Here is a 26,892-nt window from a genome sequence, read left to right on the forward strand (position 1 = left end):
TAAATCGGTTCAATTCGTTTATGTGATAAAGTTTTAACTCGTGGTCCATCTTATTGATAACGACCATATCAACAAAAATGTCAGAGAAAAGAAAAAGGAGAAAACATTGAATACCGTTGCTTTTGTTTTATAAATAAATCTTACAAAGAATCTTAGAAATCATTTCATATTTGAATTTATGACGTAATGATTTTTGGATTTGAAAAGTAATGTGGGTTTTTGTAAGTTTTGAACTAAAAGAGCTTTCACTTGATGGAATGTGTTAAAAAACCTAAAGAGCTTTCACTTAAGGAAATGTTAGAGGATAATATAAATTATATCTTGAGATTTTATCTAATAGTTTAAGTTATTGGATTGAGATTGTTTTTTAATATGATATCAGAACCTTATAATGAAATTTCCAACTAAAATTGATTCCATTTGTTTTTTAATATGGTATCGGAACCTTGTGATGAAATTTCCAACTAAAATTGATTCCATTAAATTAATTAGCTAGCCTTTGACATCATAGTTTTAACTCTTCCACTTTTTGTTATTAGGTCTATTAATTTTATTTGAAAAAAAAGTTTCAATTGATATATCCTAGTTTATCTTATTAAGAGATATACATCTTAATAATCTAGATTTATATGGCATATTTGATACCATTTAATTTGATATCAATCTAGGCAGCAAAATATTCATGAGTTTGGGTTTGGATTTGTATTCAGTATAAAATTTAGGCAATCAAAATGGTAAAGTCTTATATGGTTTCTTGTGGGTCAGTGAGTTCCATTGGTAGGAATGAAGAAGAAAACAAACTCTATATATAGAATGATTCTAGGATGTTTGCAGAGTATATTCTCTATTCTAATATCATATTAAGAATACTTGTAAAGAATTATATTTTTTTTTGACACATGAGACTAATTTAAATGAAGAACAAGGTAATATCTAGATCTTAATAACATATTGATATCTATGATAGAATCAGCTATATTTGACTAATCTTCTAAATAAAGAAGAGATATATAGTCCGTTATTACATACTAATATTTAAGCTAGAATGAAAACACATGTTTCTACGACTTAGTCTAATAAGACATATAAATCAATCTCATAAATTTTTTTTTCTATCAAACTAGTATTTTATTTTGATAAAATTATAAGAGCTTAATAAGTAAGGATTTCACCTTATCATTGGTCTCAAGATGTCCACCACCATATCCATCTCCATATTGGTATATACATTGTGCCATTCCAGCAAGGTATATTGTAATTTCAATGAAAATTTGAGAGATATGAAGATTAGCAAATTGATAACCATTTATTTTCTATCATGTATTTCCAATTAAATTTCTTATATGATCATGAGCTTTTTCTTTGGATACTCTGGCTTCATGCATATAATATTGAATTAATTTAAAAATATCTCTTCGTTTTAATTCATCTTTTAAATAAAAAAATAAAAAATTAGCATATATATATATATATACATACACACTTAAGAAAAACCATCACAAATAACAATCTTTACCAAAATGAAAATGAAATATTTATATATTTACAAACTGAGATAAATTAATTGATCTAGAAATTTACTAAAAAAATACACCGTCCAGCTTTAGTGTGAATGGATTTTAAGATGAAAGAGGAGATACCATGTTGGAGATCGGGCCTTTACCAACAAGTTAAAAGTACTTTCTTGGGCCGAATGAAAACTTAATAAGTAAGAAATGGCCCATTTATAGTTAAACTAATGCATTATATGTTTCAAGATTCATTCCATTACTTGGGCCAGTTTGAGGCCTATGCCTAGAGAAAGAGGATCCGTGGCCTCTGCTTAGGAACAGAACCGTTACCACACTGAATATATAGCAAGGACTAATATAATTTACCATAAAAAATGAGAAAAAAAGGGGAAGGACGAAACTATGTCAAGGAGAGGCAGAAGTCTAGCATACCGAGGAGGTTCCAAGATCATCAGCAAGGCGAAAAATCATGGATGACCATCCAATTATATATGGGTATTCCTCCATGAATTGTGACGCCTCCTCTGTTGTTGGATTGGAAACATAAAAATATGCATGAACTAGAATCACTGGCGCTGAAATTGAAATCCATGCATTATCCATGTATTCTTGAAGAGTTGGTGTATATCCACTGGAAGTACCACTTAGCCTCCAATAAATATGATTTACGTAAGTCTGCCCACTGAAAATTAACCATAGTCTTGTATTCCCAAAAGGTAACGAGGCAAAACTGGAGAGAGCATATTTTAAAAATAATGTAGTTACCAAATCTAGCCCCTTCCAACGAGTTGATGTAATGATTCAGAATCTAACTTGAATTGAATTTTTTTAAGTAGTTTTATTAAACCTAGCTCAACCTTGCTTGTTGACTTAATGACTCGAAATCTACTAAAATTAGATTTTATTTTAAAATATTTTATACATTAACCTAAAAAATTCAAGTAACACAATGGTTGATTAATGATAAATGTTTGACAACTACGGAAATAACATCAAAATTTAAAAATGAGTAATTACCATTTTCTTCAAGTAAAGAAGGATGTCAATTCCTTGATATTTAAAAATATCGTAAGCCATTTTGTTAACTTAATTGTACAATGCGAAAAAAACATAATTTCATATGGTCTAGAAGCCGATCCATGAAATTAAGATCTCATCTAAAAATAAAAATATTTTAGTTAAGTTCTTTTTTCTTTAAAAAAAAAAACAAGGGAGCAATTCTAATATAGCATTGTAAATGCGCTCGAGAGCTCGAGACATAGGCGCTGCACAAAACTTACAATGGCATCTGTGAATAGCTCAAGCTCATCTAAGGTACCATAGACATCATAAACATCATCAATTGTTGCTATAAGTGAAATAAGTTTTGCTAGCAATCTCCTGCAATTACCAAACTGAGGCACAAATATGACCCCTACGGTCCATAAGAAATTCTCCACCGACCTGTCCCTGGCAAAATCCAACTTTTCTCCAAGTCCTGTCCTCTTCCATCACCTGTTCATGTTAAGAAACTAGACTGTCGCCATCAGAGAAAAGCTATATAAAGTAAACTTGATTAAAATTTATAATATTGGTTCAAAACTTAGATAAATTAGTGATATAGGAGGATCATCAAATCTAAAAAAGTTTAAATTATTACATACAATTTAATGAAATAATATTAATTTTTATATGCTGTTTAATTTGCTTCCAAATTGTACAAAATAAATGAATAAATAAAGTATCTTATTAATTATACGTACCTAGATGAATGTTTCAGATCTTCTTGGTGTATTGCTTGTACCATGTTGAAATCCAATTTAGCTAGTTCTAAGAACATAGGTTCCATATCAGTTTTAGTTTCATACACGTTGATGAACCAATTGGACTCCAATCTTAGCACCCTCCAAGCCAATGGAAGCTCTAAGGCATGGCTCACCGTCTTTGAAAGATATTCGGAAGGGTTGCACTTCTCGACATATTTTTCAAGATTTTTGGTGGTGAAGTCTCTTGCATCCTCCAAGATGCTCTCGCCTTCTACCAAGAAGTATGAAGCTTCATACAGAAATAGCATTCCCTTCAAATCGTCATGAATCCATACCCTAAAGTTTCCTTGTTCGTCCTTGAAATAATTGAAAACCGCTACAAATGGAGAACACAATTAGTCATGAGAACGCATATAACCATCAATATCTACATTGCTTAAGAGACTTACCATGAGGTTCCTTGTATCCATGCTGCCTTAGGAGTCGAAATTCTAGAGCAGTAGCATACAAGTCATGTACTGTCTTTGTATTCTCTATATGATTTTTATAGAATAAACTCTTCAACGTGCTCTTTATTTCATCAACAAAATGGTAGGATAACCCAAGTCTTTGCAAGGCATCGATTAGCTCAAGTTGATCCAAGGGTTTCTATGCGTTCGCCAGTATCATCCTTATGTTTGCCTTCAACTTTTCGCTTCGCACTGTATATGGCTCTCCCTAAACAACATCAAATTCAAGTACTCAACTCAAGTTGTTTGAACAATAACATAAGATGACATTATAATAGCTAGCAACTATATATTTACTAGTCAGTGACTGAACAAAATCATACTCCCATATGGAAGTTTGATAATTTGCCGACCGCCAAACAATTTGACCAGCAGGTTCGGTGGCAACCATGCATCGAACTTTGGTAGGTAGAGAGCGGTAATTCACTAAGACCGGACTTGGAGATGCTAATGTTGGGAGAGTACAAAATGATGAAGCAAAGTGGGTAAGAGCCATTCCTAAGTGTTTTGGACTACTTGGAATTTTTGAGTTGAGGATGGAAATGACGATTACATGGCAATATTTATAGATGGATCATCTAGCCTTACCAAACGTCGACGTCAAAGGTTCCATGTTAAAATTCTTACAGCACTGTCAGCCGAAAAATCTACCCAATGTAGTATGTTGATAAACGAGCTTTTTATGTGGATCATATATATATATAAAAGAATGTAAAAAAAAATTGTCTAGATTATGGAAATCTTTTGGTAATATAATTAAATTTAATAGAATTGTTCAACTTAAAAGCTCATGAATTGAGCTATTGTTTAATCTAAATTTTAAATTAAATTATTTGAAAGTTTTGTTAACTAAATAGGTTAAAAGTAAAAAAAAAAAAATTCAATTAATTCTAATCGACATGTCAAATTCATTATCCAGTCATGAAATCTAGTAAGTCAAATTAATTTTTTATTTTATTATATGATAAAAAAAATATAAAACATGATATAACATCAACTCAACATTTTTTAAAAAAAAATTCATATTAAATGATGAAAATAAAAAAATACCAAAAAAAATGAGAGGTAAAAGCATTAAAGGATAAAATTATGTTAAAAACTCATAAAGGATAAAATTGATTAAAAAAAACTAAAAGATAATAAAAAAAAAAACCTAAAGGGCAATAAAAAACCCAAAAAACTTGTAAAATCAACTCTAACTATTTTATTTTAGTTGTTTTAATAATTTGCACATCCTAAATAATAATGAGCAAACTATCCATGCCCCTTAACCCACACTAGCTTTTATTAAATAATTTCTTATGTCATGAAATGAAGCTGTCAATTCTCATGAAAGTGACCTAAGGGGTTTCTATTGGCTAGATTCTTGGTCTCGAGATATACAATACCATGCCCATCTCCATATTGGTACATGCATTGTGACATTAAAGCAGCGTTCCTAATGGGATTAGCAAATTGATATTCATTTATTCGTTTCCATGCATTGCTAATTAAATTTTATATATATTCACGAGCTCCTTCTAATGAAGATATTTAGGTTCATACATATAATATTGAATTGATTTGGAAACATCTCCTCTTTTTAATTCTTCCTGTAAATAAGAAATAAAAAATTAGTATAAATACTAAGAAAAAAAACCCATCACAAATAACAATTTTTACCCGTATGAAAGTGAAAGATGCAAACAATTACACACTGAAATAACTAATTGATCTAGAGATTTACTAAAAAATATACCGCCCATGGATTTTTTAGATGAAAGAGTAGGTGCTAAGGTACAGATCGAGCCTTTTAACAACATTTCAAAAGTAATTTCTTAGGCCAAATGAAAACCTAATGAATAATAAGAGACCCATTTATAGTTAAAGTGTGCATAATGTGTTATAATTGTTGGAAATGTGACACAAATGACTCAAAGTTAGCCATGCCATGGTGGTGGATGGCAATTAGGGGTTATATGTGACACAGATGACCCAAAGTCAGCCATGCCATTTATGGTGGTGGATGACAGTTATTGTAATCCAATTTCATCAAGATTTTTTCTAATGTTATTTTATTTTATTATTCATAAAAAATCCAAAAAAATTAAGAAAATGTTTAAAATTTAAAAATATATTTTTCTTGGGTCAACCGTATCTTTCCATAAAAAACAATTCTATCGGGTCAATACTAGTCAAAGCATGTTGACCAGGCTAAAAAATGAGTTTTTAGGTCTTTTCAGGTAAAAACCGTATTTTCAGTCAAAACCTTGTTCACCGAATCAATACGGTTCAAACCATGTCGACCAAGGCAAAACATGAGTTTCGGGCCATTTCAGGTCAAAACCGAGTCCACCATGTCAATACAGGTCAAACCATGTTGACCAGGATAAAAAATGAGTTTTCAGACCGTTTCGGGTCAAAACCGAGTCTATCAGGATGAGTTTTTAGGCCGTTTCGGGTCAAAACCGAGTCTATCAGGTCAATATGGGTTAGACCATCGGGCTATTTTGGGTCAAAACCATCATTTTTAGTTAAAATTGAGTCCACCAGGCTAATATGGGTCAAACCATGTCGATTAGGGTAAAAAAATGAGTTTTTGGGCTGTTTCGGGACAAAACCGTCATTTTCAATCAAAACCGAGTCCACCGAGTTAATGCGGGTCCAACCATATCAAACGGGATAAAAAATGAGTTTTAGGCCATTTTGGGTCAAAACTATTATTTTTGGTCAAAACTCGGTCCACCAGGTTGATACTCATTGAAAGTTTTTTTTTAGTGTTTCAACATAATTTTCGGTAATTAAAATTGATTTTTAGCGGTTGAAAGGAGCTTTTCTAATACTGATTTGAGTTTTTAGTTTTACCTCTATAAATATTTATTGTTTATATAATAAAACAAAATAAATAATACAAAATTTTTGTCGTAGTAGGCGGAGCAATTATGTCGATGGTAGGCAGGGCAGTTGTAGTAATGAAATTTTTCTTTAAAGCAGATCGTGCCACTGTCATGAGATTTTCATATCCCCTCATTATTGGTTATAAAAAGCCAGTGAAAATCCGTCAGAGGAGTGAAGAAGGGAGAGGACAGGGAAAATAAAGAAAAGAAAAGAAAAGAGAGTATAGATTTTGGTTACTATTCAGTTTTTTTTTTACTTTTTCTTCATGCAGATATTGATTTAATTTTTTTTTAATAATAGGGCTTAACACACTGGATTAAAACCCAAATCCATCTCAGCCCTTAAAATAATATGTTCTTCAATCCTGTTGTGCCACGTTACCTGGTATACCAAGCTCTCAATGCACTGCGCTACACAAGATCAAAAATCAGCCCATCCGGACCGTTCGATCAACTTGTAGATCAAGTCAATCATAGCTGAAGGATCAGCTCATCCGCGATCCAACGGTTCATAACCTTTCGATGCACCGGTGTACCATGGTAGCATTCACACCGTAGCAAAACCTCATACTCTCTCTCCTCTCATCGGTGATTCTCTCTCTTTCATCCGATCTCCCATTTCTGGCCGTTTTAAGCCTCTGAACCACCACATAAAAGCTACTAGCCTCCTATAAAGCAAAAACCTGGTTGTTTTTAGCATTTTATCTTCCTTATTTAGTCAGAAAAAGGTTGCGACTTCTTTGACCACCCGGAGTTTCAAACTGTCGATTCTCCCTCATCAGCCATTAAAGACCATCGAAACCACCATCATCAGAATCCTCGTCCTCAGATCTACCAGAATAAACCTTTTTTGGCTGGGAATCTTGCCGAAAAATTTCACCCCCTCCAACAGTAATCATGTGTGAGCTACACGTGCCACTAGGGGTATTTTCATAATTTTTTGAGAAATTCAAGGGTATTTCAGTCTTTTACCTATACAATGACACTTAGGTAATTTTTTAGGAATCCTAGTGGTATTTTAATTATTATTTTTTTACAATTAGTTGTAAAATTTTCTTTGTATGTTGTAAACAAAAAAAAAACCAAAAATAAATATAAAAGGAATAATGAAGCGGGTCCAATACCCATCTTATCATGTCATCGTTCGTAGGTCCAAAGCCCAATTCTCAAGTATGGTTATACTCATTTCTCAATGATATCAAAATAATTTTTGTTTTATAAATAAATATTGTTTGTCAACACGTCTCTTTTTACAGAAAAGGACCGATGTTAAAAGTTTAAATACAAAATATGGATTATGCCCATTATTTCTTATTGGTAATTCAAACGTAACTCTCCTTTTTAGGGTTAAACATCAATATTTTAGACAAGTTTTCTATTTTTAGGGACTAATTTCATTCATTTTTTTGACATGTCTCCTACAAACATTGTTTGTCGACATGTCTCTTTTTTTTATAGAAAAAGACCAATGTCAAAAATTTAAATATAAAATTTGAATTATGTCCATTGTTTCTTTTTGGTAACTCAGACATAACTCTCCTTTTATGGTTAAACATCAACTTTTTAGACAAGTCTCCTATTTTTCCAGACTGATGTTATTTTTTGACATGTCTCCTATTTTTAAGGATTGATGTTAACCATCTTTAAAAAAAATTATAAATGAGCTCAAAATATAATAACATTTGAATCAAATAAAAAAAACACACAAGTAAGGGTAACTTTTCTCTTAAAAGGATGTTTTAAGGGTGGGACTACCTTCCCTTAATTATAACTAACCCAGTACCTGAATCTTTAGGACCAGTGTCTAATTTGAGATTTCTAGTTCCCTCAAATTACTAGATGACGACTTCAATAAAATCTTCATTTTCTCTATTTGAGAAAAATCTTTTTGTTAAATAAACAAAAAAGTGAAGCCGTCGCCCGACTCTGTGTAGCGACAGCAGTAATTAGGGCTTATCATATTTTCAAAAAATTTAAAGCTTGGGGAGCAAATTTGAATTTTTTTGTTTAGGCTTTCTTAATTGCCTGACCTTCTTCTTTTTTCTGTTTTTAGGTTCCTTTCACTAGCTTCCAAAAGGAAGCAATAATTTGGCTGGAGCCATAAACAAAGAGCAATTTCCAAATTTTCTAATTTAAAAATTTTAAATTTCTTAAAAGCTGTCAAAATTTGAATGATTGAACTTTTTTTTGTCTTAAATTATTAGTAAATTTGAAATTTTCTAATGTACTGTAAAAAGGTGAGGAAATTTCTTTCATATCAACCACTTGTAATAAATATAAGCAGACTATTTATATGGAGTGGTTCATAAAAATCTTGACACTAGAATTTTAAACATAGGCAGCTTCCTTGTTTCAAATGCATCTAAATAGCTTAAATAAAATGAATTAGTTTTTTGATTTGCACATACATAATTTATTTGTTAGAAAATGTTAAACCCTTTAGAGAAATGCAACGAAGGCTTAATCCTAATATGAAAGAAGTGGTGAAAAATGAAGTCATTAAGCTTTTAGATAATAGAATCATTTATCCTATTTTTGATAGTAAATGGGCAAGTTCTACCCAAATTGTACCCAAGAAATCTAGAGTCACTGTGATAATAAATGAGAAAAATAAGTTAATTCAATTTAGGATTATTACAGGTTGGCTCAAGTGCATTGACTATAGGAAACTTAATTCAATGATTAGAAAAGATCATTTTCCTTTAACTTTCATAGATCAAATCCTGGAAAGAGTTGCAAGTCATGAATTTTGTTGTTTCCTAGATGGATATTCAGGTTACAACTAAATTAAAATTGCATTGAAAGATCAAGAGAAAACTACTTTCACATGTTCATTTGGTGTTTTTGCATATCGAAGGAAGCTTTTTGGATTATGTAATGCACCGGCCACGTTTCAAAGATGAATACTCAATATATTTAGTGATACGGTTGAACATTTTCTTGAAATTTTTATGGATGATTTTTCTATTTTTGGCGATTCATTTGATGATTGTTTGACTAACTTAGAAAAAGTTTTGAGCAGGTGTGAAGAGAAGAATCTTGTACTAAATTGAGAAAATGTCACTTTATGGTAACAAACGATATTGTATTTGGTCACATTGTTTTATCGAAAGGAATTAAGTTTGACAAATCTAAAATTAAGTTAATTGTTAACTTGCCAACACCAAAATCTATTAAAGATGTTATATCATTCTTAGGACATACTTGTTTTTATAGAAGGTTCATCAACGATTTTAGTGTAATATCTAAGCCCTTGAGTAACCTTCTGACAAAGGATAATATTTTTTAATTGATTGAATATTGTGAATAAGTCTTTGTTAAACTTAAAAACTTGCTTACTTCAGCTCCTGTCATTCAACCTCCTAATTGGTCATTATCTTTTGAAATAATATGTGACACAATTGCTTATGTCGTAGGTGCTGATTTGAGACAAAGAAAAGATAAAAAACCTTATGCAATTTACTTTGCAAGTAAATGTTTAAATAGTGCTCAAATAAATTACACCACCATTGAAAAAGAATTACTTGCACTAGCATTTGAATGTGAAAAATTCAAGTCTTATCTTGTTGGCTCACCTGTTTTTGTTTTTAGTGATCATGCAACATTGAAATATCTTCATTCTAAGAAAGATTCTAAGGCTAGATTGGTATGATGAATTTTGTTACTTCAAGCATTTGATATCACAATCAAAGATAAGAAAGGCATTGAAAATATTGTCGCAAGTCATTTGTCAAGATTGACAACAGATTTAAAATCTGACATCACACCAATCGATGACTACTTTTCTGAAGAATCTTTGCTTTCTATCACAAGATTGCCTTGGTTAGCTAATATTATTAATTTTCTTATTTTAGAACAATTGCCAGCTAATTGGAGTACCCAAGAAAAAAGAAAGTTCTTGAACAAAATGAAGAACTTTTATTAGGATTGTCGCACCCTCCTGCGCACGGCGTCAAATGGCGATTTTTTTTTTGTTTTGTTTGATTGGTTCTTCGGAGTCGCCACCTAGTATTATGGTTACTAGATAACCTAACTGGTCTTTCAGAGATTCTAAGGCAAGGGACTGGTTGTATATAGGGAAGGTATTAGCATCCTTATGACACCTTACCTAAGGTAAGTTGCTTGGTGTTTCCTAATCCCATCAGTTTTTCTAGGTTTGATTCAAACTAAATTTATTAAGATACAAATCCAAGGAGATTCCAAGTGCCTTAAAAGCTTATTTTTCCCTTAGTATTTCAAGAGTTTGCGACTCGTAAATCGCAAAGAGAAGGGACAAAAATTTAGAAATCTAGAGCGCTTTAAAAGCCTATTTTTTTATCTTAGTGTTTTATACTCTCACGGCTCGTAAATTGCGGAGTAAAATAAAATTAAAATGTCCTCAATTATAATCAAGACTTCTTTCAAGGATGTGTGATGACTTATTATCCCTAGAAAATTATTTTGGATATTTACCACTTAGGGTTTCTTTATCCAAATATTAATAGTGAATAATAATAAGTTATTCCCATTAAATATTTTGGATATTCATCCATTTAGGATTTCTTTATCCAAACATTAATAGTGAATAATAGATAAAATTCCCCACAAAATAAGATTTTTATATTTTTTTGAATATTGGCCAATACCCTTTGGAGTTTTACAAACATGTTGTAAAATTCAGAAATGCAAGAAAATAATTTTTGTGTTTAATAAATCCATGCAAAAACACATTTTCAAAGCTTCGAATACTTACTGCTCTTTTTTTTATAAACAAAAAAACATTCAAAACATGTTAGGATATTGACTATATGCAACACACAAAATATTTTTATATTTTTTTGTCGAAAACACAAGCATCACAATTAATCGCAATTAAAGACAACAAACCATACGTATATATTCTCAAAATTTGCAAGAAAACTGAACAGTCCAAAAAATCAAGGATGGCACCTCGAAGTCAAGCATAAACCTTTTTTTTATCCTTTTTTTTTTTAAATCTAGCCTAGCCATATGAGCTGGACTTTATTTCCAAGCTCAACTCGGTTATCAGCTAAAACCAGTAACCGGTTCTGCCAGCAGGAGACCCGTATGAATAGTCATTGGTGAATTAAAATTCATATGCATAGTAACAGAGTGAATTAAATTTATGCATGCATGGAGACAAGGAGAGCTTACCTGCTGCACGGACGAAGTTGGTGCTCAAGCTGGTGTTCAGAGATACCGCTGGAGTAGGGGAAAATGAGGATGGCATGTTTAGAACATGGAGGGACGACATCTGTGGCTGGTAAGGAGAGGGGTAAGGTGGCTGGTAAGGGGGAGAGCGGCCGATTTGCTTGAAAAAAATGGGTTTAGGGTTTTGTTTGTGTTTCTTTCTAAATGTGCAAAATTCTCCCCTCAAAATTTTCTCCTCCCTTGTGCATATGGCTAGAGGTTCACTTATATAGAAAATCTCTACACATATTATTTAAGGAAATCATGCAATAATTATTGCAGATATTGTTTTCTATTACCAGCACCAACAAATCCTATATATATTTTATTTTATTTTGCAGTGATTATTTTCCATAACCAGCACGAATCAAATCATATATCTATGGTATTTTATATTGCAATAATTATCTTCCATAACCAGCACGAATCAAATCATATATATATGGTATGATTATTTTTCATAACCAGCACGAATCAAATCATATATCTATGGTATTTTTATATTGCAATAATTATATATGATTCAATAATTATCTCTTAGACATATTACCTCCTTAATATTAGCTCTGATGTTCTATGTTATTGCCACATGTAAACCTTTTTTTTAATTTTTAATTTTATTATTATTATTATTATTTAAATTATAAAAACATGAGTAAAAAATTGAGTAGCAACGGATGCCCCCTCTTTACAATGCTTACGAAGCAAAACTTGTCAAGTGCTTCGCGTAGTAAGTTTTGTAAAGATAAATTGTCTGATCTTGCTAAATCTCAGTGCTTTTCCTAAACAATGGTCTCTCTATCAAGTGACCTGCCTATCTTAAGATTCTTAGAAAACTCCACGCTTTTTTAAGAAATAGTCTCAATATCGAGTGGCTGACCTCTTTTAAAATTCTTAGAAAACTCCACTCTTTTCTAAGGAACAGTCTCAATATCGGGCGATCTGCCCATCTTAAGATTCTTAGAAAACTCCATCCTTTTCTAAGGAATAAGCTCAATATTAGGTGACCGACCCATCTTAAAATTCTTAGAAAACTCTACGCTTTTCTAAGAAATGGTCTCAATATCAGGTGAGTGGCCCCTCTTAAGATTCTTAGAAAACTCCACGCTTTTTTAAGAAACAGTCTCAATATCGGGTGACTAGCCCCTCTTAAAATTCTTAGAAAACTCCACGCTTTTCTAAGAAATGGTGTCAATATCAGGTGAGCGGCCTATCTTAAAATTCTTAAAAAACTCCATGCTTTTCCAAGAAACCGTTTCAACATCGGGTTACCAGCCCATCCTAAAATTCTTGAACACTCCACGCTTTTCTAAGAAACTGTCTCAATATCGGGTGATCAACCCCTCTTAAAATTCCTAGAAAACTCCATGCTTTTCTAAGAAACAGTTTCAATATCAGGTAACCAACCCTTCTTAAAATTCTTTAGAAAACTCCACGCTTTTCTAAAGAATGGTCTCAATATCGGGTGAGCAGCCCCTTTTAAGATTTTTAGAAAACTCCACGCTTTTCTAAGAAACTATCTCAATATCGGGTGACCAGCCCCTCTTAAAATTCTGAGAAAACTCCATGCTTTTCTAAGAAATGGTCTCAATATTAGGTGACTGACTTATCCTAAAATTCTTAGAAAGCTCCACACTTTTCCAAGAAACGGTTTCAATATCAGGTTACTGACCCCTCTTAAAATTCTTAGAAAACTCCATGCTTTTCTAAGAAACAGTCTCAATGTCGGGTGATTAGCCCATCTTAAAATTCTAAGAAACCTCCATGCTTCTCTAAGAAACAGTTCAATATCAGGTAACCAGCCCCTCTTAAAATTCTTTAGAAAACTCCATGCTTTTCTAAGGAATGGTCTCAGTATTGGGTGACCTGCCCATCCTAATATTCTTAGAAAACTTCATACTTTTCTAAGAAATGGTCTCAGTATTGGGTGACCCGCCCATCTCAAAATTCAAAAGAAAACATCTTACCTCGAGGAAATGAAGCAATGCTGGTTCACAATTCCTATCTTTTTTTGTAGTTCCGTTGACTTGAGATTTTGAACCTTAGCGGTTTTCCCAAAAACTTGGAACTATTTTGGCTTTCGTCATACTTTTCCTGCCAGGTTAGTGTTATGACAAAATAGCATGCATGTTTTTTGTTACCTATTTTTGAAAACATAGGTCCCCTTTTCTGTTGTAGACTTCTTCAAACTCCTGTTTCTATTTGTTTGCCTGACCTATCCTCTTAAACTAGAATATGCTCCACACGTTATATGTCTTATCCTTTTTATGCTTGGTGTAGAGATCTCTAGTTCCTTACGGGCCATTTCTTGCTCCATTAAACGTTGCTTTGTATTATACTTTTGCCGATGTTTTAATTGCCTTTTCTATTTTTGAAAATTATTTTTAAGAGGAAAACTAAAAAAAAAATAGTTTTGTTCATGAAAACTAAAACTTTCAATGCAATCATCATATTTTGTTTTAAGCAACTTTCCATGATGATACCCCTTTGGGCTTGGGTTCCCTATAGACCTCTATGTGCACTTTTTTCCCCTAGTGTGGTGTGCAATACCTATCATATAGCATCTTTATTACAGGATTGTTTTTTAGGTGACATAATGGTCGTTAATCGTGAAATCACAACGGTTGAGTATGGGCTTGAATCTGAATCATTGCATATGACTGAGGGAGACTGCCCTAAACTGGATGACAGTGGGATACCGCTACTAAAAGATGTGAGATGCATAATAAATGAGGCCAGTCGTTTGCTTCCATTCACCAAATACTTGGCCAATGAGGCAGAATTTACTAGGATGTATGGGAGAGTTTTGCATCTTCTGAATGTTCCAGTACTGCCATTAGCCATAAAAACCTTAATTCATTTTTGGGATCCTGAATATCAATGTTTTACATTTGGGAATATCAACATGGTTCCTACCATTGAAGAATACGGTGTTTTGACAGAATTTCCTGAGGATATCCATAAGGTTTACTTTCATCAAAAGATTGAGAATACTATAGAGGAGCTCGCTAAGCTATTGGGAATCCGTCAAATGAGCTTATATAGAGAAAAAAATAATTCTGGGGGTTTGAGATGGAAACGACTAGAAGAGCTTTTGATTGCTAAAAAGTCTAATATTGATGCTAATTTGGAGGTATACCGAATATTGGCTTTGGGGATATTTGGGTTGATTTTGTTTCCTTCGACGACCGGAATTATCAGTTTAGAGGCAGCTAATTTGTTTATGGAGTATGAGAAGACCAAAATTAATCCTTCTGCTGCGATCTTGGTTGAAACTTTTTTATCTCTCAATCATTGCAAAAGGATTGGGAAAGGTTCTATGAGATGTTGTGTTCCATTGTTGTTCATTTGGATGGTAAGCCATATAGAGTCCGAGACACCAGTATTCCGAAATTTTTGGTGGTTTGATCAAAAGCCACTCGAGTTATTTGTATCAAGTGAATGGGAAAACTTTTCTGAAGATGATTGGAGGGTAAAATTGCAAGGAATTCCGCAAAGAAATTTTAATTGGAGAGCCCCATGGATGAAAAATGTAGCATACCTAATGGGCTGTGGGAAAAAGCCTTGGGTACCTTTGATTGGGTTGACTGGGTATATTAGTTATGCACCTGCTTTGGTTGCAAGACAGCTTGGGGGCATACAAAGCATTCCAAGAACAATTGGTTTAGCTCAATTCACTGGAGTCTACAAAGGAACATATAATGAAATACTAGAGAGCATTAAGCATGATTGGGGTTCTTTGGTGATAGTTAAAAAGGAGATAGGTGTAAGGAATCCTACGGTTAGTGAAAGGTATCCCGAATGGCGTAATGAAGGAGTCTCTTATATGGCAGAAGTTTTTGAATCTGTGGGCACTCGAAGGAAAAGAGTGAACAGTGAAGAAGAATTAAGGGAACAAGTAAAATTGTTACAAGCCGAGCTTAAAGCAAAGGAGGAGCAGAGAGTGTCCTTGGAGCAGCAGTTAGCCAAAGAAAGAGCTGTGAGAAAAACAGTTGAAGAAGAAAGGGACTCTATGGGTCAAGACTGGATAAAGGCAAAGGATGAATTGAAGACGATCAATAAAGACATGACATATTATATGGCAAAAGCTAAGCATTGGGAAGAGTCAGCTATCAAGACGCAAACTGCATTAAAAATGCGTCGGGCGGACGTAGTCAAGCTTAAAGACCAATTGGGGAGAGCGGAGATTGAAATAGTCAACACTAAACATGTGACTAAAATACATGAAGAGCAAAAAGTAGCGTTGAATGATCATAAGGTTGAAGCAGAAGCATTGAGATCTAAGCTGGAAAAAGAAAAATTGAAGACCGCACAGCTTATAGAAAACCAGAAAATGATAAAGCAGCATAATCAAACATTGGACAATGCTAATAACTTTTTGTCTAGAAACAACTTGATTCATACTGAGAGGATAAGAGAACTACAAGATCAAATTGATAGAGCAGCTGCAGAAGCCCATTTATTACGAGTGGAAGCTCGCCAAGTAGGAGGAGACATAATGAAATATCGAAGAAGCATGGATAACACCGATCTTTTTTTAAGAGCAATAGCTACTAAAGGCAGTGTTTTTTCTCCTATAATAGATTAGATTAATTTTTCATTATAAGCTTTTAAATAAGTAATGAAAGGGTTAGACCCACATTTTCAAAAAAAACATGTGTATATGGCTGAAAGCCCAAATGTCAAAAAGCTGAGCAGATCTCTCCTCGGCATTACAGCAATGATATCAAGTTCAAGTTCAACCCACATATCTAATGAATAACGACCATATGTCACCAACAAAGTGTGAATCTATATCCAATATGTTGCATTCACATTCATGCATCTCATACATTTGCTTATAGATTGTCATATTTTGCATATAACAGGTGAAATATAGGTCCCCAACTGAAACGTATTCATAATACTCGTTCACGAAAGAAAATGGAAAATGAAGAGAGAGCTCAGTTAGAAATGCAACACCAAAGAGAGTTGGAAAGCCTGAAAGAGGATGTGGTAAGGCTCACTAGCTTGCTCGAGCAAGCTTTGAGGCCTAGAGCTAGGGAAGGAACATTTTCTCAACAAACATGTACACCTCAGCCTCCACCTTCCTTTATTCCGCCATTCGAACCTCAGCATGCTGCTCCTTTCGCACCTACTCAATCAGCACATCCAATGAGGATCCCTCATATTGTGTTGACAGAAGAAGAACCTCAAAGGAACAAGATAATAGAGGAAAATGGTCATGAGAAACTAGCTGCCTTAGAAGAAAGAATGAAGGCAATAGAAGGGAATAGTTTGTATGATCCCGTGAAGGCCGCTGAAATGTGTTTAGTGCCTAACGTGGTTATTCCTAGAAAATTCAGAGTTCCAGAATTTGTTAAATATACCGGAACTCAGTGCCCAATCACCCATCTTAAAGCATATTGTAATAAGATGGCTGAAGTAGTTCATGATGAGAGATTATTGATCCATTTCTTTCAGGACAGTTTAAGTGATGCTGCTCTTGCTTGGTATATGTGTTTGGATAATACCAAGATTAAAGGATGGAAGGACTTGGTTGATGCTTTTATTAGACAATATAAGTTCAACATGGATATTGCCCCAGATAGATCAAGTCTGCAAGCCATGGAAAAAGGCAATAAGGAGTCTGTAAGAGAATATGCCCAAAAGTGGCGTGAATTAGCCGCACAAGTAAGTCCTCCATTGTCGGAAAGGGAGATGACTGGCTTATTTTCCAATACTTTTAAAGCCCCGTACTTTGAGTACTTGGTAGGCAGTGCAGCACAAAATTTCTCCGATTTGGTTGTCATAGCTGAAAGGATCGAACAAGCCGTTCGGACGGGTAGGATCGTGGATCCTACTGAAAAAAGAGGTTTTATTGGGAAGAGGAAAGAAACAGAAATTCACAATGTTGAAAGGGAAAGTAGAGGGAAGAAAACCTACCAAGATAATTACAGCTTCAAAAGTATTCCACCTACCCCCTCTATATCCAATATAAAATTCTCTTCACCTACAAACACCCAAAACAACCCAATAAACAACCAAACCAATAATGCCTACCGCCCAAGAAGAAATTTTCCAACAGATCAAGTGCAACTTCCACCATTACCCATGTCTCTTACTGAAATGCACCAAAGATTGCTTAGTATTGGTCAGGTAGCACCTATTCCATTAGAACCTTTACAACCACCATTTCCCTTTTGGTATAAACCCGATCAAAAATGTGAATACCATGCTGGTGCTGTTGGTCGTAATATTGATGGATGTATTGCATTCAAATGAAAAATCCTTCAGCTTATCAAAGCTGGTTGGATTTCTTTTGATGAGTCTCCAAATGTGAATTCTAACCCTCTACCAAATCATGCTTCTGGAAGCGGGGGAGTTAATAATTTGGAGATAGGAAGGGGAAGTACATCAACTTTAAGGGTGACTATGGATAGATTGTATGGGATGTTGAGGCAAACAGACTATTTAAAGACACCAGTCAAAGTACAAGCTGTAAGGAATGATAATGAATATTGTAAATATCATCAGCAGCTTGGGCATGATATCGACTCGTGTGAGGAGTTCCATTTAGAGGTAGAAAATATGATGACATTGGGAGTATTAAGATTAATAAAACCCAAAGAAGATGAGTTGGTAGGAACAATGACTGGTTGTAACAAGAAGGTGGAAGTTTGTAGATATATACCAACCGAAAAGGGTCCACTAAAAATGATCCTAACCAAGCCTATGAATACTGTTAGCGGGAGTTTTAGTGCCCAACCATATAATTATGGTTATTCCTTTCACAACACAAATCCTGCCCCTGTTTTCCATGCTGAAATAGGAGTACTCACTCGAAGTGGGAGATGTTTTACTCCTGAAGAGTTGGAAAATCACAGAAAAGCCAAAGGAAAGGATATGGTGGAATTGACAAAGACAGATGAGGTTAATAAGCCAGTAAGTGATGAAGAGGCTAATGAATTTCTGAAATTGATGAAGCACAGTGAATATAGTGTGGTTGATCAGCTAAAGAAAACACCAGCTAGGATTTCTTTGTTATCATTAATGTTGAGTTCAGAATTGCATAGGAACGTGCTTCAGAAGGTTCTTAATGAAGCATATGTTCCTCAGGATATCACACAAGACTCCATAGAACATTTGGTGGGCAGGATTCAAGCCACCAACTACCTCTACTTTACCGATGATGAGCTGGATCATGAAGGGACCGGTCATAATAAACCATTGCACATCACAGTAAAATGCAAGGATTGTGTGGTAGCTAAGGTGCTTATAGATAATGGTTCTGCTCTCAATGTATTACCAAGACATGTACTTGATAAAATGCCAGTTGATGCCTCTCACATGAAGCCAAGTACCATGACTGCTAGGGCATATGATGGGTCACCTCGACCAATCATTGGGAGTATTGATGTTGAACTAATCATTGGCCCACAACCATTTCAAGTCACATTACAAGTAATGGACATTCATCCATCATATAGCATGTTACTTGGGAGACCTTGGATCCATGCAGCCCGAGCTGTCGCATCTTCTTTACATCAACGGGTCAAGTTTATCATCAATGGAAATTTGGTGACTGTGAGGGCTGAGGAAACTTTATCAACAATGAAAAATGTATCGATCCCTTACATAGAAACTAAAGAAAGTAAGGATGGAAATTTGCATGCATTTGAAGTTGTAAATGCTGAATGGGTACCAGAAAATACGATACGAAGGAAACCAGAAATTTCTGAAGTAGCAAAAATGGTTGCTAAATACTTCTTAAAGCATGGACTGCCATTTCAATATGACCACACTACCGGAATGCCTGAGAGGGTTAATGTGATAAAAATGAAGTGCGCGGATCAAAGGTTTGGCTTAGGGTTTAAGCCTGGGAAAGCAGATTTCAAAAGAGCAGCTGAAATTAGAAGAGAAAAGAGAATGGCCCGGATTGAAAGGAGAGAACCAGATGAAGATCGAATGGAAATCCCACCAATCCATGTAACGTTCCCAAGACCCGTATATGTGATAAAAACTAAAGATTATGAGGGAGGACTAAGAAAGGAATTCAATGGTGTTACTATCAATTATCTTGAAAAAGACAGTGAACAAGAGTTAAAGGAAGAAGATAGTACTCATGAACAGTTGCCTCAGCTGACTATTAGCGTTTTGGAAGATAGCTCATCAGAATTCGTGAGGAAACTGGCCGAGGGAGAAGATTTAGCAAATTGGGAAATTCATGAAGTTCCAATTATTTTCAAAAAGTAATGTTTGTTTACTTGTTTGTTGTTTTGGTTATTTGTATTGTTTGAATAATTGTGCCTTGCCAAATCATCATGGCTTAAGAGATTGGCAATAAGGTTTTGTGGTTGAGCCCTTCTATCCTTTAGATTTCAATGAGATCATGCATACTTTCTTTCAATCGTTTTTTTTTTCTTTTTCTCTTTCTCTGTTCATTTATTTAATTTCCCAGAACTATATACTCATAACCGAAACACTTTTCGCTTTTAGGAAATCTGAAAGCGGATTGTCATACACCTCACAAACTCATTGCACTGTGGATAATTGGCTTAACTTTGATGAAAATATAATTGCCATGGATGAGGAAGAGTTTGGTGAAGAGGATATCCATGAGTTCGCAAGGTTAGTCGAACAATCTGACCGCACATGGAAGCCTGCAAAAGAAGAATTAGAACTGATAAATGTGGGCACCGAGGATAATAAAAGAGAGTTGAAGATAGGGAAGTTAGTCTCTGCTAATGAAAGAAGGAAATTGATTGCTCTTTTACAAGAATATGTTGATGTTTTTGCCTGGTCATACGCTGATATGCCTGGTCTGGATACTGATATTGTGGTACATAAACTACCTTTGATAGAAGATTGTAAGCCAGTTAAGCAAAAGTTGAGGAGGACAAGGCCAGATATACTAATCAAAGTGAAAGAAGAAATAATGAAACAGTGGGATGCTGGATTCTTGGAAGTAGTCGATTATTCTCAATGGGTGTCCAATATCGTAGTAGTACCCAAGAAAGATAACAAAATCAGGGTATGTGTGGATTTCCGAGACTTGAATAAGGCAAGCCTAAAAGATAATTTTCCTTTACCCCATATAGATGTGCTAGTGGATAGTGCTGCTAAGAGTTCTACTTACTCTTTTATGGATGGTTTCTCTGGGTATAATCAGATTAAAATGGCCGAGCAAGACAAGAAGAAAACAACATTTGTCACCCCGTGGGGAACATATTGCTATAAAGTTATGCCATTTGGATTGAAAAATGCTGAGGCAACTTATCAAAGAGCAATGGTGACACTATTTCATGACATGATGCACAAAGAAATTGAGGTATATGTGGATGATATGATTGCTAAGTCTAAAGATGAGGAAAACCATATCCCAGCTCTGAATAAATTATTTGAAAGGCTGAGAAAGTATCAATTAAAGTTGAACCCTGCAAAGTGTACATTTGGGGTGAAGTCAGGGAAGTTATTGGGATTTATGGTAAGCAATAATGGCATAGAAGTAGACCCTGATAAAGTGAAGGCCATACAAGCTATGTCAACTCCTAAAACCGAGAAAGAAGTTCGAGGTTTTTTGGGGCGTTTAAATTACATTGCTCGATTTATTTCACAACTCACAGTCACTTGTGAACCAATCTTTCGATTACTTCGAAAGAAAAACCCTGTAGTATGGGATGAAGACTGTCAAAAAGCATTTGATAAGATAAAACAATATCTGCAAAACCCACCTCTATTGGTACCACCTATGCCTGGAAAGCCTCTCATTTTATATTTAACAGTGACTGAATCAGCAATGGGTTGTGTGCTTGGCCAACATGATGAGACCAGAAGAAAAGAACAAGCCATCTACTACCTTAGTAAAAAGTTCACTGAGTGTGAATCTCGTTACAGTATGGTTGAGAAGTTGTGTTGTGCTTTGGTATGGAGTGCGAAAAGACTCCGGCAGTATATGCTATATTATACCACTTGGTTAATTTCAAAGATAGATCCTCTGAAATATATTTTTGAAAAACCGTACATGTCAAATAGGCTAGCCAGATGGCAAGTGTTGTTGGCTAAATATGATATCATCTACAAAACAAGAAAATCCGTGAAAGGAAGTGCAATTGCAGACCATTTAGCTGATAATGCCCTTGAAGACTATGAGCCATTAAATTTTGACTTCCCTGATGAAGATGTGTTAGTAATAGAAAGTGATTGGTGGACCATGTACTTTGATGGTGCAGTGAATGTGTCTGGTAATGGAGCTGGTGCTGTAATAATTTCTCCAGAAGGGAAACAATATCCCATCTCCATTAAACTGCAATTTAGTTGCACAAACAACACAACTGAATATGAGGCTTGTATTCATGGATTAGAAGCTGCATTGGAACTAAAGATACAAAAACTAGAGGTATATGGAGACTCCAAGTTGATAATCTGCCAGACAAAGGGGGAATGGCAGACAAAAGATGAGAAATTGAAACCATATCAAGAATATCTCTCCAAGTTGGCTGAAAAGTTTGAAGAGATAGAGTTCAATCATTTAGGAAGGGATAAGAATCAGTTTGCGGATGCTTTAGCAACCCTGGCCTCTATGGCCACAATCGATTGTGGTATCAGAGTACATCCTATAGGCATTAATATCAGAAGTTCTCCTGCTCATTGTTATTTAATAGAAGAAGAAATTGATGGCAATCCTTGGTATGCAGATATAAAAAGATTCATCCAATATCGAGAATATCCTTCTGAAGCTTCAAAGACAGATAAGAAGACGTTGAGAAGAATGGCCATGGAATACTTTCTAGATGGAGAAATCTTATACAAAAGGGCATTTGATGGGACTTTATTAAGATGCCTAGACAAATCAGAAGCCAATAAAGCTTTGTATGAAGTACACGGAGGAATTTGCACCACCCATGCAAATGGACACATGATGGCGAGAAAAATGCAAAGAGCAGGGTATTTTTGGATGACTATGGAGAAGGATTGTATAGAATTTGTCCGAAGATGTCATAAATGTCAGGTGTATAGTGACAAAATCAATGCGCCTCCATTGCCCTTATTCAATATGGTGTCACCTTGGCCATTTGCAATGTGGGGGATAGATGTGATTGGGCCTATTAATCCAAAAGCTAGCAATGGTCATCGATTTATCTTGGTCGCAATTGATTATTTTACAAAGTGGGTAGAGGCTTGTTCATATGCTCATGTGACGCAGAAAGTGGTCAAGCGTTTCATTGAGAGAGACCTAATTTGTAGGTATGGTTTGCCAGAAAGGATAGTAACCGATAACGCCAAGAACTTCAATGGGAAGATGATCGTGGAATTATGCACTAAATGGAAAATCAAGCATTCCAATTCATCCCCTTACCGACCAAAGATGAATGGTGCTGTTGAAGCAGCTAACAAGAACATAAAGAAGATTGGCAAGAATGGCTTCCTTATGCTTTACATGCATATCGAACAGCAATAAGAACGTCCACTGGGGCTACACCTGATTCATTAGTTTACGGAATGGAGGCAGTGATGCCTTTGGAAGTAGAGATTCCTTCTTTAAGGGTCCTCATGGAATCTGAGCTAGAAGAGGCTAAATGGGCAAGAATACGATATGAACAGCTAAATATGATCAGTGAAAAGAGATTAGTTGCAATCTGTCACCACCAATTGTATCAAAAAAGGATAGCAAGAGCATATGACAGAAAAGTTCGACCAAGAGAGTTTGAAGCAGGAGATCTTGTATTGAGAAAAATCCTATTACTACCTAATGAAAATCATAGCAAGTGGGCACCCAATTATGAAGGTCCTTATGTAGTAAAAAAGGCATTCTCTAGAGGAGCATTGATACTGACAGGAATGGATGGAGAAGAGTTGAGTAGGCCAGTGAATTCCGATTCTGTGAAGAAATATTATCCATGATTGTATAAGTTCTCATCCAATCAATAAAAGTTTTGCCAATAAATTCACTTTGCATGTCTTTGCTCTCTCTTATAAGTGTTTATCAAAGAATCAGTAAATACAACCTTGAAGCCTTGCATGATCTCATAGATTCAATTCATCATTCTTACCAAAATCAGTTTCCCTATTAGAGTTTTGAAAAATTGATCTGGCATTTTGATTTCAAAAGTAATTTGATGTTTATCCAAAAACAATATTTTTGACATTCTACTTGTAGAATGACAAATGAATCAAGCAACTCCATTATTAAGGTGACTAATATTAAAAAAAAAAGAAATGAATAAACACCTTTACCCCATTACTCTTGAATCATGTGTTTTTTTAAATGTATGAATAATGGTATGTAGTGAACTTGTTGCTCATAACTCATGAAATATATCTTTGCAAAGAATAAACCATCATACTATACGAGGTCAAAGTTTATTGATCATAGCTGCTTGCGCTTGAAATGAGGAAAGGCCATCTTTGTTATTTCCTTTCACGTTCTAAAATAAGTACATCCCTTGCAAACCCTTTTTGAGCCTGAATAATTTTTTCTTTCATAAAAAAATCTCGACTAGGATCACACCCCACACTGGGGGCAAGTGAAATTTCAATTATCAAGAAAGAGGATAATGCTGTGAGAAAGCCGAAAGTCAAAAAAGAAAAAGAAAAAAAAGCTCAAGAAACTCAAATGCTAGGGGGCATGTCCAAATCACAAGAAAAAGTGATAACCAAGATAAAGTGAGTATGCTCTATAGCAAAGCAATGAAAAAGAAAAAGAAAACAGCAAATCAAAGAAGAGCGGCAAAAGAAAATATGAATGACATCAATAGTCAAACTGTTAATAGTGATCCTTAGTCTTTGAAGCCCTGAAACACTCTTTGAGCCTTATGAATCATTTTCTTTCATAGCCAAAAACCACAACCTACGTTACGTGCTTATAGAAGTCCTTTCTAATCAAGCAAGCAAGCAACCTAGAACAATAAACAATGCTCTCAAAATGCAAAGAATACTTTTTCATAAGATTCATGACATCAAGAATAAACTACTCATTATTATTCATGCTGATAAAAAAATAAATGTGCAAAAAAAAAGACAAGTTCTTCTCATACAAAACCTCGAGCTTTTTCTCGAGCCCACCACTCTGAAAACCTATAAAAACAAAAGTTCATAATATCATGGCATATTTTCACCGAAGACCTCATTGCCAAACACAAGAACAAATAATCTCTTTTCCAAGAAAGAAAAATAACCAAGGAGTTGCAAGATTTCAAAAGCAAATTGTTTTAGACTCACATCGAAATAATTTTTTGTTTTCAAAATGCAAGATCAAGATTTCAAGATTCATTCTAGACCCATATTCCTTCACCAAACAGAAAAAGGATAGATATGAGAGAATGACCTCTTAGAACCATTATTTATCCAAATCACTAAGAGAGCACACTTAGAGGCAATAACCAATACAAGGGGGCAACATTGTGTTTAAAAGGAAAAATTCTAGAAAAGGAGATGGTAATTTCCTTTAACCAGACAAGGGGGCATTTTGGTTTACAAAAGACAACTCGATCCTTTCAGCAAGTGACACCGAATGTTTCTAGCAGTGAAACGAGGAGTAATGAGTAATCCTCTTAAATTATTTGACGAATCAGAAAATCTTTAGCAAGCAAGTGGGTCACGATGGGCACCAAAAATGCTGAGTTATACAAATAAATTTGGAAATAGACTTATATGAGCCAACTCGAGTGGGCTAGAAAGCTAAACGACAAAGATGACTCAAATCAGATAACAAGATCTCACCAACCAAGCAACGAGAAGATTAAGAAGAAATGGGGGCCTATATTTCAAATCAGGTAAATATGCATGCATATCATTTAAACTTTGAGACCTTGGACAATGAGTTTTGTAAATTTTTATTAGAGAAAATTCTAACGAAATCCATTCAAGTGCGCCTTTGAGCCCTCGACCATTAAAGGTAGTGCATTTCCTATCCTACCTCCATTCGAGCGTGCCTTCGAGCCCTCGACCATCAAAGGTAGTGCATTTCCTATCCTACCTCCATTCGAGCGTGCCTTTGAGCCCTTGTCTTATTTCTTTTCAAAAGCGTCTTCGAGCCCTCGACCATCAAAGGTAGTGCATTTCCTATCCTACCTCCATTTGAGCGTGCCTTCGAGCCCTCGACCATCAAAGGTAGTGCATTTCCTATCCTACCTCCATTTGAGCGTGCCTTCGAGCCCTCGACCATCAAAGGTAGTGCATTTCCTATCCTACCTCCATTCGAGCGTGCCTTCGAGCCCTTGTCTTATTTCTTTTCGAAAGTGTCTTCGAGCCCTCGACCATCAAAGGTAGTGCATTTCCTATCCTACCTCCATTCGAGTGTGCCTTCGAGCCCTCGACCATCAAAGGTAGTGCATTTCCTATCCTACCTCCATTCGAGCGTGCCTTCAAGCCCTTGTCTTATTTCTTTTCGAAAGCATCTTCGAGCCCTCGACCATCAAAGGTAGTGCATTTCCTATCCTACCTCCATTCGAGTGTGCCTTCGAGCCCTCGACCATCAAAGATAGTGCATTTCCTATCCTACCTTATTTCAAGTGCGCCTTCGAGCCCTCATTTCCTCCAAGCTTCCATCTATTGAACAATGCGCCTTCGAACCCTATCATGTCTTATAAAAAATCCTAATATACCATCTAGGTCGGTAACCCATTACAATATACCATCTGGGTAGGTAACCCATTACAATATACCCATTACAACTGGGTAGGTGACCCATTACAATGTGACCATCTGGGTCGGTAACCCATTACAATATACCATCTGGGCAGGTGACCCATTACAATGTGACCATCTGGGTCGGTAACCCATTACAATATACCATCTGGGCAGGTGACCCATTACAATGTGACCATCTGGGTAGGTAACCCATTACAATATACCAACTGGGCATGTGACCCATGACAATGTGACCATCTGGGCAGGTGACCCATTACAATGTGACCATCTGGGTAGGTAACCCATTACAATATACCAACTGGGCATGTGACCCATGACAATGTGACCATCTGGATAGGTAACCCATTACAATATACCATCTGGGCAGGTGACCCATTACAATGTGACCATCTAGGTAGGTAACCCATTACAATATACCAACTAGGCAGGT

General features: G+C 35.1%; 1 protein-coding gene, 1 long non-coding RNA gene and 1 pseudogene across 2 annotated transcripts; 2 read left to right on the top strand and 1 right to left on the bottom strand.

Moving 5' to 3' along the window:
• Nucleotides 1-1,498: 1,498 nt before the first annotated feature.
• LOC105114400 (uncharacterized) lies at nt 1,499-2,227 on the top strand. The gene is made up of 2 exons (XR_840124.1): nt 1,499-1,814; nt 1,862-2,227. It is a non-coding gene; the product is annotated as an uncharacterized LOC105114400 (long non-coding RNA).
• A 359-nt stretch (nt 2,228-2,586) lies between these two features.
• LOC105114405 (myrcene synthase, chloroplastic-like) lies at nt 2,587-4,261 on the bottom strand (annotated as a pseudogene).
• Nucleotides 4,262-16,896: 12,635 nt separating this feature from the next.
• Nucleotides 16,897-23,714, top strand: LOC105114406 (uncharacterized). The gene is given in 4 exon segments (XM_011010936.1): nt 16,897-17,969; nt 18,108-20,062; nt 20,310-23,215; nt 23,218-23,714. Coding segments are annotated over 4 exon segments (6,342 nt in total). The 5' UTR covers nt 16,897-16,985.
• Nucleotides 23,715-26,892: the final 3,178 nt, after the last annotated feature.

Source organism: Populus euphratica, unplaced genomic scaffold (assembly GCF_000495115.2).
Source record: "Populus euphratica unplaced genomic scaffold, PopEup_1.0 scaffold673.1, whole genome shotgun sequence".
In the NCBI taxonomy this organism is placed as follows: domain Eukaryota; kingdom Viridiplantae; phylum Streptophyta; class Magnoliopsida; order Malpighiales; family Salicaceae; genus Populus; species Populus euphratica.